The sequence below is a fragment of the Chrysochloris asiatica genome, unplaced genomic scaffold (genome assembly GCF_000296735.1).
Source record: "Chrysochloris asiatica unplaced genomic scaffold, ChrAsi1.0 scaffold00174, whole genome shotgun sequence".
In the NCBI taxonomy this organism is placed as follows: Eukaryota; Metazoa; Chordata; class Mammalia; order Afrosoricida; family Chrysochloridae; genus Chrysochloris; species Chrysochloris asiatica.
Window position 1 is genome coordinate 3,679,205 of NW_006408692.1, and position 16,275 is coordinate 3,695,479.

At 38.5% G+C, this 16,275-nt stretch overlaps 1 protein-coding gene across 2 annotated transcripts in view; it reads right to left on the minus strand.

The window, feature by feature from the left end:
• Positions 1–16,275, minus strand: part of NTN4 (netrin 4) — a 193,008-nt gene that overhangs the window by 21,675 nt on the left and 155,058 nt on the right. For both annotated transcript variants that reach the window (XM_006871798.1, XM_006871799.1), the window contains exons 6-7: positions 6,430–6,643; positions 5,968–6,083 (exon numbers count right to left, since the gene is read on the minus strand). In XM_006871798.1, the coding sequence (XP_006871860.1) occupies positions 5,968–6,083; positions 6,430–6,643 (330 nt within the window). The remainder of the gene's footprint in view (positions 1–5,967; positions 6,084–6,429; positions 6,644–16,275) is intronic.

The window sequence follows — 16,275 nt, forward strand, 5'->3', positions numbered from 1 at the left end:
AGATGTAGTCCATTTGATTACTGTGCATTCCATCTGGTGAGGTCCATGTATATAGTCGTCTTTTATGTGTTTAAAAAGATATTGCAATGAACAAGTCACTGGTCTTGCAAAATTCTTTCATGCGATCTCCAGCATAGTTTCTATCACCAAGGACATATTTTCCAACCATTGATCCTTTTTCTTGGTTTCCAACCTTTGCATTCCAATCACCAGTAATTATCAATACAACTTGATAGCATGTTTGATCAATTTCAGACTGAAAAAGTTGGTAGAATTCTTAAATTTCATCATTACTGACGTTAGTGGTTGGTGCATAAATTTGAATAATAGTTGTATTAAGTGGTCTTCCCTGTAGGCATATGGATATTATCTTTTCACAGACAGGGCTGTACTTTAAGATAGATCTTGAAATGTTCCTTTTGATGATGAATGAGATGCCATTCCTCTTTAATTTGTCATTCCTGACATAGTAAACCATGCTATTGTCATATTCAAAATGGCCGATACTAGTCCATTTCAGCTCAGTAATGCCTACGATATCAATGTTTATGTATTTCATTTTATTTTTGACAACTTCCAATTTTCCTAGGTTCATAATACATACATTCCATATTCTGATTATTAATGGATGTTTACAGCTGTTTCTCCTCATTTTGACTTATGCCCCATCAGTAATTAACAGTCCCCAAAGCTTTACTCCATTTCTGTCATCATGAACAACTCTAATTTGAAGACGCAGCTCTTCCCCAGTCATGTTTTGTTTGAATGCCTTCTAACCTGAGGGTCTCCTTTTCTGGCACTATCTCTGACAGTATTTTGATGCTCTTCCTCACATTTCAATATTCTAGTGCTGATAGTGACTAGATATTAATAAAGTTATGGTGGCTAGATATTCAGAAGTAGTTCATCTCTCCTTCTTCTTAGTCTGTTTTAGTCTGGAAGCTGAGCTAAAACCTGTCCAACATAGGTGAACCTGCTGGTATTGATAACACTGGTGGCATAGCTTTCAGAATCAGAACACATAAGCTATCACAGTACGACAAACTGACTGACCAGGGGTGAATTTTTTTTACTTACTATTGTATAACAGCCAGGAGAATTCAGTTTTAAAGTTCTTAGGAAGAAATTTATAATCCTAAATGTACTTGTTAAACTGTTGTTGTTCAATGCTGTTGAGTCATTACTGATTCATAGTGACTCTGCATATGTTAAATTTACATTAAAAATTTTTTTTGTTTTATAGTTGTTAAAAAACTATAAATATAAGGAGTTAACACTTTTGCTTTGTACAAGGCTGCAAATCTTTGCAGGAGCAGAAAGCCTCATCTTTCTCCTGTGTAGTGACTGTGGGCTCGAACTGCTGACATTGTGATTCACAGTACAATGTTTATCCTAAGAAGCCACCATGCTATTTGTTAGAAACAAGAATGACTAAAAATAAATGAGCTAATCACTGTACTAAAAAAATCTAGGGAAATTAAAGCGTAAACTTAGAAACTATATAAGAAAAATATTCAGTATCAAATAAAAAAATAATGAAAAAAGCTGATGAAATAATAGACTGACTCACCTAAATTAAAAAAGCTGATTAAGACCAGCAAGATTATGGTGAAAAGAAAAGAGGAATACATAATGCTAGGGACAAACAGGAGCCCTAACTACAAACTGAGCAAATATTTAATACATTATAAGCGAATACTATGTATGACTTTATCCTAGTAAGACTTTAAAAAATTAAATGAACTGGACACTTTTCTAGGAATATTTGGTAGCTAATATTGACTAAAGAATAAAACAACTAAAATAATAATCATTAAAAATACTGAATCTTTAAGGTAATAAATTAATTAGAAGTAATTAAAGTATTTAATTACAAGTAATTAAAACTTCCCACCACTCATAGACACCATACCTGGTGTGGCACTTTGGATTAATGCTCTGGACTGAAAAGTCATTTTGAACTGCAAGGTAGGCAATTCAAGCTCACTAGCTTTTCCTTGGAAACCCTATACAGGGTCGCTATGGGTAGGAACCAACTCGATGGCACTTAGCAACAACAACCTAATATCAAGTAGCTGATGATCCTAGTTTTATATCATCAACTGCACAGAATTTGGAGGAAAACACAGTGGAGAGGAACATCTAATTCACTTAGACATAAACTGTTGCTGTTAAATGTCATTGAGTTGGTTCTGATTCATAGCTACCATTATAGGGTTTTCGAGGAGTAGCTGGTGAGTCTGAATTGCTGACCTTGTGCTTTGCAGTCCAGTGCTGATTCTACAGCACCACACCATGAAAGCTAGACATAAATAGTACAACAAATTACTAATTTAATTATAAACATAGCTACAAAAATTCTAAGCAAAGAAACAAAACCCCTAGCAAATCAAATTCAGCAATGAATGAATGAAAATACATTGTGACCAATAGTTCTCATTCCAGAACTTAAAGAACAGTTCGGTATCAGGAAATCTCAATGTCATACATTACACTAACAGACTAAGGAAGAAAAAAAATACGCTTTTCTTGAAAGAAGCAAAGAAAGTATTCAACAAAATATGAAAATAATTGATAACAAAATTAGGAATAGAAGAAAATGACTTTTACTTGATCAAAGCTACCTATCAAAAATCAATATTAAATCTCATACTTAATGATGAAATTTAAAAATATTCATATTAAATTTGGGAACAATAGCTTACTAGAGGCCCTACCCAAGGGAAGGAAGAAGTATGACATTCAAGGACTAAAGAGACAAGACTGTCTTTATTTGCCAATAATATGATAATCTACATAGAAGAGTTCAAAGGCATATTAAAAGATCTAGCTCTCTTATCCATTCTGCCACTCTCCGTCTCTTAACAGGTGCATTTAATCCATTTACATTCAGTGTAATTATCGATAGGTATGGATTAATTGCTGCCATTATGTTTTTTTTTTGTGTGTGTGGTGTTGCTGTTTTCTTTGTTCTGTGTGTCTTCCTTTGTTAAGTTCATGCTTTTTGTGTTCTTTCTTGTGAGTTTCCTCACAGTTTTAGTGTTTCCATGTCCTTCTTAGATTTTCATTCTCTTGGCACGTTGTGAAGTGTTAATTTTCTTTGAGGTTGCCTTATAGTCCATTAACTTTTTTCTCCTTTTAGTGCAGTCTATTTTATCCTGTAATCGACCTGACCTTCTCACCATCTGGATCTCTGTTCCTACATGTTTGCCTTCTTTTACATTGTAATTGTTTTGATCATAGACTGACCTCCCAGATTCTCTGAGTTTGCTTTTATAGTTTTGTTCTGTTCTTGACCCTTCCTTCTATCGATTTAATTCTGGGAGGTGCTGCCATGTATGCCAATCTCTGGTTGTTGTCTGGTCTTGTTGGTTCTCAGTCCACAGAATTCCCTTTAGGATGTTTTGTAGCACAGGGTTAACTTTGGCAAAATCCCTTAGTTTCTGTTTATCTTGGAATGTTTTGATTACACCATCGTATTTGATTGATAGCTTCGCTGGATAAAGGATTCTTGGTTGGAAATTTTTTTCGTTCAGGGTTTTATATATGTCACCCCATTGCCTTCTTGCTTGCATGGTTTCTGCAGAGAGATCCGAGTTTAATCTGATTTGCTTGCCTTTGTATGTAACACTTCTGTTTTCCCTGGCTGATTTCAGGAGTGTCTCCTTGTCTTTGGTTTTGGACAGCTTGATTATGATACATCTCGGTGATTTTCTTTGGGGGTCTATCCTTCCTGGGGTTTGTTGAGTTTCCTGAATGTTTATCTTTTCACAATTTTAGAGAAATTTTCTTCCAGCAATTCTTCAACTATTTCCTCTGTGGATTTGTATGATTCTTCTTGTTCTGGAATGCCAATAATTCTTAAGTTATTCCTCTTCATGTTGTCCAACATGAATCTTAGACTTTCTTCAGATTTTTTTAATCCTTTTTTCTGTTTGTACTTCTATCTTAGTGGTATTGAGAGATTTGTCTTCCAGATCACTGGTTCTACTTTCGTCTATTCTACTCCTTTGCCCTTTCAGAGTATTGTCTATTTCTGATATTCTATTATTGATTGTTTGGACCTCTTTCTGTAGGTTTTGAATTGTTTCTAATGCTGTATTTATCTTATTTGATTGTTCCCGTAGCGCTTCCCTGACTTCTTCCTTAGTTTTCTCAACTCCATTGTAAAGTGTTTTGAAACATTTTATAATCATTTTTCTGAATTCCTTCTCAGGCATATTCAAGGCCTGCCCTCATTCCAGAATGGAGTCCAGGTCTACCTCTAGGTTATTTGTCTCGGACATTTTATCTTGTTTCAGGACATGTGCTGATATGGTCATCTGCTTTTGCTTCTTGGACATGTTTAGTGTTTATCTGTGGCCTTAATACTTAATTTAGTATGTGTTTAGGTATTTTTTATGCTTTCTGATTGCTTCCAGGTAGATGTGATCAGGATGTGGGCTTCTCTTTTCACTCTTCTTATTTCTTAACTCAGAGTAACTTTCACAGGTGTTGTCTGCCTCCCTGGTATATGGCAGTTGGTATTGGTTCTTGCCTTGGTTTTGGTGTTTTATTGAGTGTGGTTGTAGTTTGACTAAATGCTCCAGTTGCTGTCTCTACTTGGGTAATATAGGGAGAGAAAGGGTCCCCCAAAGGTAGAAGGGGGAGCATACAACAGGAAAACAGCTGAGAAAAAAAACACAAGAAAAAAAAAAACCCAAAAAAGCAACAACAAAGACAAAACTAGACTGAATACTGTAGTTTATAATTGCAGAAAAGGGGGAGGAGGGAGAGAAAAGAAAAAAAAAAATCTGTAGCCTAATATGAGTATGATTTTGATGTCCTCTCTTCAGTTTCTTGTCTTCAAAGCTGCCTGAGATATTTCAAGATGCCACTGCTTGCTGTTATGCTGTACTTCAGGATTTAATTTAGTTTTTGGCTTGTTTTGTTTTAAAACTCTTTTTCCCTCTCTACACTCCTGTCCTGGCCTTTCCAGCATTTAAAAAAAAAGTAGTTCAGGGCCAGCTCTTGGGCTGAGAGTATCTGTGAGCATGTGTGGCAGAAAAACCCACCAGTGGTGAGGGTGGTGGGTGTCCACTTGCTCAGGCACCCCCCTCTAGTCACCAGAATGGAGGTGTGCCAACAGTGTTGGGGGGGCAATGAACAGATACAAAAAAAACACGAAAATCAGAACAAAGCAAAACTGACAAAGTGTACTGTCCACCTTTGCGCTGAGGTTCCAGTGGCATATTTCTATGGTGTGTCTACCCCGCTTGGTCTTGCCATTTGGTTTTGCCCAAGTTGTCGGCTCGGGGCAAATGAGCCTGACAGATTCAAAAGTATGCAATTTTTTACTTTTGCTACAAGTTCCACTAGCTATAAGTCTTCAAACCTTTTAAATATTTCTATCTCTGTGGTTCCCAGTTTGGGAGCTCTGCCCTGGATCTACTTTGCCTGGTATTCTGTGGTATTTCTGACAGCGAACTTCACTGCACCCTAGCTTCCATCAAGCCCCGCCTCTCATCTTGTTTCTTTTTATTGTGATGGTTTGCATTTACCAAATTTTCTATAATAATTACATAAGTTACTCTAATAATCAGAAAAAAAGAACAAAAGGATTGTTAGAGCAATCCTTAGTTATGTTTCATAGTTGCAAATTTATGGGGTTACTACTTTATTAAACTTTAAAACTGAAATGTTCTCAGTCATGGGATGCAAAAGTGGTTTCCTGATTTGTCACAAATCACTGTTACTCACAGCCCCACCCAAAGCTACCAAGTCATTCCCACTCACAGTGATCTTACATAAGACTGAGTAGAACTAACCCATAGAACTTCTAAGGCTGTGAATCTTGATGGAAGCAGACAGCTACATCTTTCTTCTATGTAGAGTTGGTGGGCTTGAACGACTGAACTCTTGGTTCACAGTCGAGCACATCACCACTGCACCACCAGGAACCAGTTCTAGATATATATGTGGTCTCACCTGAATGTCGAAGTGCAGAAAACCCTTGTTCATCTTTCCACTCCCAGGTTGGTTCACTGTTATTGTGCATGGAATGGACGTCAGGAACTTCATGATACCAATCTGTGTCTGTGCTGCTAATAAAACATAAAATAATGAAGTCCTTATTAAGGAATTTCTTAGCATTTGAATGAAATATATTTATAGAGGTTTAAAGCTTTTACTCTTCAGAAATAGTGTTTTTCTCTCTGATATAAGGGTCTACTGTTAAGAATAACTGATTTTGTGAAAGTGGACCAGTCCATCTCTAGAATTTTGCCAGCACAAATTGCTTGATTCTGCTATTTGATAGAAATTCCTTAAAAGGGTATGCATGTATAACTCTGCTCCACTTACATCATGCAAGATTTTCCAAATAGCTATCAGATTTTCAACAGGAATCGAAAAGACACACAGATGAGAGCCAAAGCTATGCACACTCACCTGCTGATGCAGTCTCCTGTGAGCGGTTCACAGCTGCCAGCACAATCACAAGGTCTGCAGCCATAGTCTCCGAAGCCCCAGTATCCCAACATACACCTGTCACAGCGTGGCCCTGCCACCCCAGGCTTGCAAGGGCAGTCACCATTGCTGGGGTCACAGAAGGTCACTGAGCTGAAAGGAAGGACAGCTGATCCGACGGGATGGCAGGAACATGCTACAACCAAGAAGACACACAATGATCAATGGGTGACTCTAGATTATCTATGTGGATATTAGGTCCAGCAATTCCAAAATGATTTCACTCACCACAGTCAGAGAATGAAATGAATGAAATTACAGATCAGCAAGATACAGTTATAAAAGCATATATCTTATGTGGAAGTGAAAATGAACCAAGTCATAAAATTTTAAATTAAGGGAATTAACTATGAATCAAAGATGTTAACATTCCATTTGGTTGGGGTGATGAGGATGAACCAACTAAGAAGGCAGAAAAGGAGTCAGTGAGAAAGAAAAACAAACAAACAAACAAAAAACACTCATGAAAATTTGGTGTTCCAGAAGCCAAACCAACAAGGTTTCAAGGGGAAGGACAATGTGTCAAGTACAGAAAGGTCAAGAAAGAAGAGGGATGGGAACACATCATTGCATTTAGCAACATGAGGCCATTGGTGTCCTTGGTAGGAAAGTTTCCTGTAATAGTGAGTGTAGAAACTAATTCAAGAACACTCAGGAGTGAATTGGAGGACAGGAACTAGAGTACAAGCACAGTCTCTTCTATAAAGGTACAGAAATGTGGTGGGAGCTGAAATTGGTTGGGAGATCTGAACTCAAGGGATGGTATGGGTTTTTGTTTTAATATGGGAGAAATTATAGCATGATGCTGATGGGAATGATCTAATCAAAAGGGAAAAACTGATGACTAGATGAGAGATGATAGAATGGTTGGAGGTGAATACTTGAGTATACTTGAATAGGAAAGAAGGTATGGAACTGGTATAAAAGAGGAGGTGTTGGTCTTAGGCGCATGGTCAACTCATTGTTACCAAGTTGAGGCAGAACATATGGATACAAATACAGATAAGCAGACAGATGCAATGCTGAGAGCTACTGGAATTTTTCTTCTGATTTCATGTATTTTATGGATGAAACAGGAAGTAAGGTCATCAGGTAGAAGGAAGCATGGAAAAGAGATGCTGGAAGCTGAAGACAGAGGAGCTATATGAAATAATTGTCTACAAGAGTGGGAGACTGAATAAGAGATTCAGCAAATTAAATATAATTACCAGGCAGTGTTAACACCACATTTGAGAGGCTACTGGTCATGAATTTTCAGATACCAGATAAAATGGTTGCTTGTTTTTCTCCAACCCCATGTAGCTGAAAGGGCTCAGGATTGGTATAGGAGGAAAGTTGTGTTTAATTAAATATAGCTCCTCATACTAGAAATTATAATCAGTCATTTTTACAACTCCTTGCTAATAATCAAGAATTCTTCCCCTCAGTCTTTCTCTAGTTCCACAATTGCAACTGTTCACAGTCTGACAATTCCTAACACTTTGTTTGCTCCTGGGATAGCAAAGATAGCCAAATTAAAAAATAAATAAATAAAAATAAAAAACTGAAGAAGTGCTTATTAGGTTTCCAAATTCATGTACCCTAACCTCACTTGGGTACCCTAACTGATGCTCATTAACCTCATTTATTCAATTTTATCTGGATTTTTTTTTAAATAGCTCTCATAGTGACTTGTACCAGACCTTCTCCAGGCTTTTCAATTCACCCTACCGACTTGGTCTGTAGAGTCTAGTTAACTGGTAACATTGAGACTATCTGGTGTAAGCTCTTCTGTATAATCTTTTCCACATTTCAAAACCTCTTTATTGCCATTTTCCACTCCTTTCTCAGAGAATCAAGTGAGAAATACTGGGAGCCATTGCCATTTATAGACTTGCCTAGCACCAATTCTGTCATCTTGGGCAAGATATTTTACCTCCCTGAATCTTGATTTCTTTAGTGGAGTATCTATATTCCAGGAGATTTTTGTGAAGGTGAAATTTTATTTTACATCAGCAACACACCTAACACAGTGCCTGCCAAGTCTTCTCAATTCATATTCTAGATCCTAACCAATCTGTTCTTTCTCTCCTTGGAAACTCATTTTATTGCTTATTTTCTTTGTCATTAAAACCAGTTGGGTTCAAACATCAACCACTGACTAACTGTATGATTTTGATCTTGACACTGTTCTGTCATGATCTCAGTTTTCTTGTCTATAAAATGAAAACAGTAATTTCTACCCTCATACAGTTCTTTTCAGATCACGTAAGTACTTAGTGCATGTAGTTATTACTATTAACTAATTGATTCAACAATTATTATAATGTAGAAGTGTCAGGATTACGTTTATGTAAGACATGGTACCAGTCTTGTGGGTGAAACAGAGAGGTAAACAAAACAATGTCATACACTGTGTTGTTGTTAAGTACCGTCAAGTTGATTCTGACCCATAGCGACCCTGTGTAGGGTTTCCAAGGAGCAGCTGGTGAGCTTGAACTGCCGACCTTGCAGCTCAAACGGCTTTGCAGTCTGGCACGTTAACCCACAGCGCCACACCAGTTGTTGTTAGGCACCATCAAGTCAGCACCAACTCACAGTGACCCCATACACAACAGAATGAAACACTGCCCAGTCTCATGCCATCCTCATAATTGTCGTTAAGTTGGAGCCCATTGCTGATGTCACTGAGCTAATCCACCTCTTTTGGGGGGAGCCTTCCTCTTTTTCGCTGACCCCCCCCACACTTTATCAAGCAAGATGTCCTTTTCTAGAGGACTGACAACATGTCTGAAATATGTGAGATGACGTCTTACCATCATGGTTTCTAAGGAATATTCTGGTTGTACTGCTTCCAACCCAGACTTGTTTGTTCTTCTGTCATTTGTATATATTTTTATTTTGGTGTAGCACAGTACATCATTATTATTTTATTTTTCCTATTGCACTGAGGGCTAATGTGTCAGACTGCATAGTCGTTTGAACTGCAAGGTTGGTGGTTGCTCCTTGGAAACCCTATATAGGATCACCATGGTAAGAATCAACTCAATGGCACCTAATAACAACAACTACTAGACTGATTCATGAACAAGAATCTTTATCTTATTTTTCTTTTGTAGACTCCAGCACAGTGTCTAAATAATAGAAACTCAAATAAACACTTACAGAATTGACCTGAAAGATATTCCAGGGGAACATGGGTTTAGTGTTTCTAGAGTGGGATGCAATGGAAGGAGATGCAGCAGAAGAGAAAGCTGTAAAGTTAGATTGAGGTCAGACTGTGGCAGTACATAACCAAGAAACTAATTTTATCCTTTGGGCATAAAGAACCATAAAAAGTTGTAAAGTAGAATCATGACATGGTCATAATTGGATTTTGACAGATGCTTTGGTGGCATTGTGTGGAACAGACTAGAGTGTAGAGAGATGGATGTCAGGGAAACCAAAGAACTGAAAGATAATGAGAAATTGGAATAAGGAAGTCTGTGAGAATTGAGGAGGAAAGAGTTGATGTTCTAAAATAGACCTGATAGGATTTGAAGGCCATATGGATAAAGAAGAGAGAGTTGTTGAGGGTACAGGAATGGAAAATGCAGAGTTTTAAGGTTTCTGCTTAATGACCCAAAATGACTCATGACATCATTTACAAAGGTTAATAAGATAGGGTTAGCGCAGGTGTGGGTAAAACAATTCATGTTGGGGGAGAAAGTAGGAAGGAGTGTAAGAAGAGAAGGAATTCAGGTTTAGACATGTTAATGTGGAATGCATGTTAATTTGGAATGCGTTATAGACAAACCAAAATTTGTGGTTCTGTAGGATAAGCACTGGACTGCTAACCACCAGGTCAGTGGCTCAGATCCACTAGCTGCTCCTTAGAAACCTTATACAGGGTCACTACAAGTTGGAAGTGACTCAACAACACTTAACAACAACAAAAGTGAATTATAAAGGGAAACTGGAAGTATAAAGAATTATAAAGCCTAGGAGAAAAGTTGTAGCAATAAGGTATAGTTTTGAAAGTTGTCATTTACAGAGGTAAAAAATGATGTAGGCACAGCTTTAGAACAACAGGGCTCTGGAATACAGAGACTGAGACATGGATGGAATGGGGAAATGGGGGGAATAAATGTTATAATGCTTGGCTATCTTTTGAACCTTGGTTTTCCTTGCAATACATTATAAAACAGACACTGGAGGGGAGAGAAAGGAATAACCAGAAATATCAACATGGAAAGCTTGTTAGCCCGTCTTCTGCCTATAACTGATTAGAATACCAAAAATGGGGCTACAATGTGTCCAGTGAAGGAGGTTTACTGAGGAGCCTCTGCATTACATGGGAGTATAGGTGGACTGAACCACAACCAGACCTTCAGAGACGGGAAATTTCTCCACTTGAAAGGACAAGAAGACCAGCCAGGAGCAGCTAGAAAACCAGAAGATACCTCTTGAAAGAAGGATCTACAGGAAAAATACAAAACAATAAGGGCAGTCCGACTGTTACCACAAGAACATACAGGTGGCTTGCCCAGGAGACATCAAGGCAAGTGATCGGATCCTGTCAGTGCAAATTCTCTTCCAAGACTAAGACGCAAGGGAAATATACACTTTGACTGACAACCACACACATCACCCAGAAGGGGAAGTGACCGAAGAACATCAATGAAGGGGCGAGCTAAGCCCTACATTGTTCAGCAAACTACTGTGAACCCGGATGGAGACCTGGTGGGCCAGTAGCGAGGCAACATCGGGGGACTCATGGGCTCAGGGTCAGTGACACAGCCACAGAGGTCTAGAGTGGAGAGCGGGGCGGCCAGCAGATAAAAAGAGGCCAGACAGACGTAAGAAAGCCCACACTTGCAGATGATGCCCATTTGACTGGACTTCAATGACTGGATAAACAGAGCTCAACCCTAAGAAGAAAGAAGAGGGGAAAAAAAGCATCATCTGATACAATTCAATAAACATGACCTATACCTATGAATGCAGTAGCTCAAAAGAGGAAACAAGTCCCTGCTCAAGAACTATACCCACCCCCTCCACACAAAGAATAGACAGGGATGGGCAACTTGGACATTGGCTACCCAAAATGGGGGGAGGGCTACAAAGGCAAGAAGTGACTGGCTTACAGGCTTTCAAGAGGGAACCTAGATCCAGAGGGCATGGAGGAAGGTAAGAGTCTCCAGTGAGTGGTGTCCAGCCTGTCCAGCAAGGGCTGATGAAGTGAAATACAGATGGGTCTCTTGTGATGCAATGGTGAATAATTGTTATCAGGACTGATTGTGAGGGTTGGAAATCTAAAGATGGACATTTTGTAACAAAGAGGGGAGTGATTAATTTATCAGTCTAGGAGCACAGGACCCTGGGACCATCAATGGAGAAGAGCAAAGAGCGGAATCCTACCCAGAGAGGCAGTGAGGCCTGGGATGGAGGCAGAGAAGACAATGTCAAGAGATGGTGGGGCTGGGGGCTCGGGATCAGGAGATGAAAAGGGGCTGAGGACTGTAGTTGAGGGGGTGGGGTGCAGGCTTACAGGGTACACCCCTTGGTTGGGTGAGGATGCATGGACAGGATGATAACTATGCCAATGAAATGATGGATCATGGAATGAATGTAAAGCTGATGTAGACTATCACACAATTCACAATAAAACATTAAAAAAAAGAAAAAAAGAAAGGAAGTTGTCTTTTAAATTATGAAGGTTAGATGAGATTTCCCAGGGATACTGGTGCATACAGTAAAAATATTACCAGGGCTCCTTAAAGACCAGGTTGAGAGGGAAGAAAATAACCAAGAGAGTGATGTTATGGAAACCAAAGGAAGAGAGTTTTAAGTGGGAGTCCTGGTGTGGCGCTGTAGGATAAAGCATTGGACTGCAAGGTTGGTTTGAACTGCAAGGTTGGCAGTTGAGAGTCACCAGCGGCAACTGGGAAACCCTATACAGGCTTACTGTGAGCCAGAACTGACTCAATGGCACTTAACAACAACAACAATAGTGTCAAGTAATGTAGAAGCTCAAGTTACATACACTTGGAAGTAGACCATTAACATGTCAATCAGGAGTTCATTGGTGACTTTGGTGAGAACAGGAGCCAGAGTACACTCATTCATATACTCTGCTCATTTGATTTTCCTTTTCTTAAAAAAAATTCAGTAGCTGTTAGAACAGTAGTTGTGAACCAGAACGGATGCATGAAGTTTTCAAAAATTCCTTAGTTGATTTGTATAAGCTCTCCTCCCTGCTTTTTATGTTTTCATGTTTGAAACCCCTGCAATAGAGCATGGAATGTCAGTTTTTTCTGCAAAAGGTATGAATTATCTTCTTGGGAGGGTCTCTTATTTATTCATTGACTCACTCAAACAACAAGTGTTAGTAGTAATAATTCTAATGTTTATGAAGCATTTGTAGTTTACAAAACAGTTAACCCTTAGTCAAACATTTAAAGCCCTTCATACTGTGACCTTAGCGTGCTTAACTCTCATATAGATCAGTCCTCATTCTAATTAAATGGGACGAATTCTAGACAGAACCTGGTCTTTCTTGTTTCTGTGCCTCAATTAGTTTCAACAGGAAAGACCTTCCTCCCATATCTATCTTTTAAAAGTCTTATTCTTCTAAGATCTATATCAAATTTTATCCCCAGGGCTGTTTCTAGAAAAGTGTGGGGCAATTCAGTCCTTGGTTGAAGTTGCTTAAGATAGGAGCTCTGTTGGCATGTATTTTCTCAAAGGCAGAACTATGGAAACTAGATTTTGATATTTAGAAAAGAGAGTGAGGTGCAGCACTCTTTCCTCCACCACGCCCTCCCACACCTCACTAAATGAGAGGCCCAGAGCAGCAATGCAGCTGCCCAGCCTAAATTGACTGGCCTTCTGTTCTTTTAGAAGTCATTCCTTTTTCAACACAGTTGGATACGATTTATCCTATATTCAATACCATCTAGTGCTTTAAAAATACCATGTTTTACATCTCTGATCACATTCTACTTTGCATTACAGACAATTGGATGTTTTCCTTTTCTCTTTTTATCAGACTAGTCTGTAAGTTCTTTCAAGGTGAGCATAGGTCTCACTCACCAAGCCTCTGGAGTAGTGTTTAGCCCAATAAGAGCACAGGCTTTGGAGGCAGACTTGAATTCAACTCCTAGTCAAATTTCTTTATCTTTCAGAGTCCCATACTTCCATTTTACCAAGTTGTATTGAGGATTAAAAGGAGCTCTGGTAGCGCAGTGGTTACGAATCGGGCTGCAAACTGCAAGGTCAGCAGTTCGAAACTACCAGCTGTTCCACAGGAGAAAGATGAGGCTTTCTGCTCCTGTAAAGATTTACAGCCTCGGAAACCCTGTACAGGGTTGCTATGAGTCGGAACCAACTCCACGGCACTTAACAACAACAATTGAGGATTAAATGAGGGAGGGCCGTGGTTTTGGGATTTTGATATGCTGTATGTCCCTGGCATTTGGTAAGCAATGATCAAGTGGTAGATAACAGCTATTTAGAAAATAACTATTGATTAAAAGGTAACGATAAAAAAGATATTTACAAAAGACAATGGAGTAAAAAACATGAGACATTTCTTAAAAGGCTAACAATGTATGTGTTTAAGGTAGCATTTTTTTTTTAAATTCATTCACTTACTCAACGAAGGTTTAAAGAGCACCTACTATGTGCTAAGTACTGTGTAAATTGCCAGGGATATAATTTTAATAAGATAATCTTAGTCTTTAATTATAAAAACCCCTACAACAGTACACTGACAGAGAACTGTCAGAGGTTCAAGCCAGATTCTGACGAGGAGGCAGATAGAAGGATATTGTTGCTGATGTCTGCTGGATCTTAGCTGAAAGCAGCAAATACCATAAACTTGTTTATTGACTATGCAAAGGCTTCTGATTGTGTGGATCATGATCAGCTATGGACAACATTATAGAAAATGAGTATTCTGGAACACTTAATTGTTCTCTTGAGGAGCCTGTATATAGACTAAAAGGCAGTTGTTCAAACAGAACAAAGGAACACTAACTGGTTTAAAATTAGGAAACGTGTGCTCCAGGGTTGTATTGTTTCACCATACTTATTCAGTCTGTATGCTGTGCACATAATTTGAAAAGCTGGATTATATGAAGAAGAATGTGGCATTAGGACTGGAGGGAGGCTTAAATACTTACAGATGAAGATCAAAGACCACAGCCTTCAGTGTGAGTTGTACCTCAATATAAAGAAAACAAAAATCCTCACCTCTGGACCAATAAATAGCATCCATATAAATGGAGAAAAGACTTCATTTTGTTCGGATGAACCATCAATACTCATGGAAGTAGCACTCAAGAAATCAAACAATGTATTGCATTAGGCAAACCTACACAAGACTACTTTAAAGTGTTCAAGAGCAAAGATTTCAGTTTGAGGACTAAGATGTGTGTGCCTGACCCAACACATGGTATTTTAAATAACCTTATATGCATGTGAAAGTTGGGCAGTGAATAAGGAAGATCACAGAAGAATCGATGTGTTTGAGTTATGGTGTTGGAAGAGAATATTAAAAGCAATGTGAACTGTCAAAAGAACAAACCAATCTGTGTTGGAAGAAGTACAACCAGAATTCTTTTTAGAAGCCAGGATGGCCAGACTTGGTCTCTCATATTTTGGACGTATTATCAGGAGGGACCAGTCTCTGCAGACGTACATCATGATTGGTAAAATGGAGGGTAAGAGAAGAAGAGGAACCCCCAATGAGATGGTTGGCACAGTGGCAGCAGCAATGGGCTCAGGTGTAGCATTGATTGTGTGGTTGGAGCAGGACTGGGCAGTGTTTCACTTTGTTGTGCATAGGGTTGTTATGAGTCGCTGTCGACTCGACTCGATGGTCCCTAACAACAATAATCTTGGTCTATGAAGAGATCCACTTTTAGAAAAAATTTTATGTCAATAGAAAAAAACCACAAACTTACCTAATACAAGGAGAGAAGTAAAGATTGTGCCTCTAAAATACATGGAGTTCCTTAGGAGAATGTTGTTGTTGTTAAGTGCAGTCAAGTCAGTTCTGACCTATAGCGACCCTGTATAGTGTTTCCGAGGCTGTAAATCTTTAGGGGAGCAGAAATCGTTATCTTTCTCCCATGGAACCTTGCTAGTTTTGAACTGCTGTCCTTGAGGTTAGCAGCCTGACTTGTAACCACTATGCAATTTAAATTCATACAGTCCTGGTAATTGTTATTTCTAAATTAAATCCCCTAGATTTTTCATTTGATTGGGTTTCATTATGAGACCATTTAGGCATTTTCTTTTAGTGTATTGAAACACTACTGATTTGTTACTTAAGAATTTAAGAATTTAAGTAGTGTATTGAAACACTACTGATTTGTTACTTAAGAATTAATAAATGGAGTCCTGGTGTAGTGCTGTGGGATAAAACACTAGACTGCAAGGTCAGTTTGAACCACAAGGTCGACAGTTCATACTCATCAGCTGCTCCTTGGAAACCCTATACAGGGTCAATATGAGTCAAAACCAAACTTGATGGCATTTAACAACAACAAAACATATAACATCTAATATGAATAGATCAAAATGCTATGTGGAAAATGACCTTAAGTGAAATTATTTTGCCATCATAAGTTCTTGGCAGTAGATTGGTGAGGCTGATGAGGGAAGGAGTTGTAGGACCACTATCTATTGTAATATATAGTATTCCATAACTATCCTTATCTATTGTAATATATAGTATTCCATAACTACCCTTATCTATTGTAATATATAGTATTCCATAACTACCCTTATCTATTGTAATAT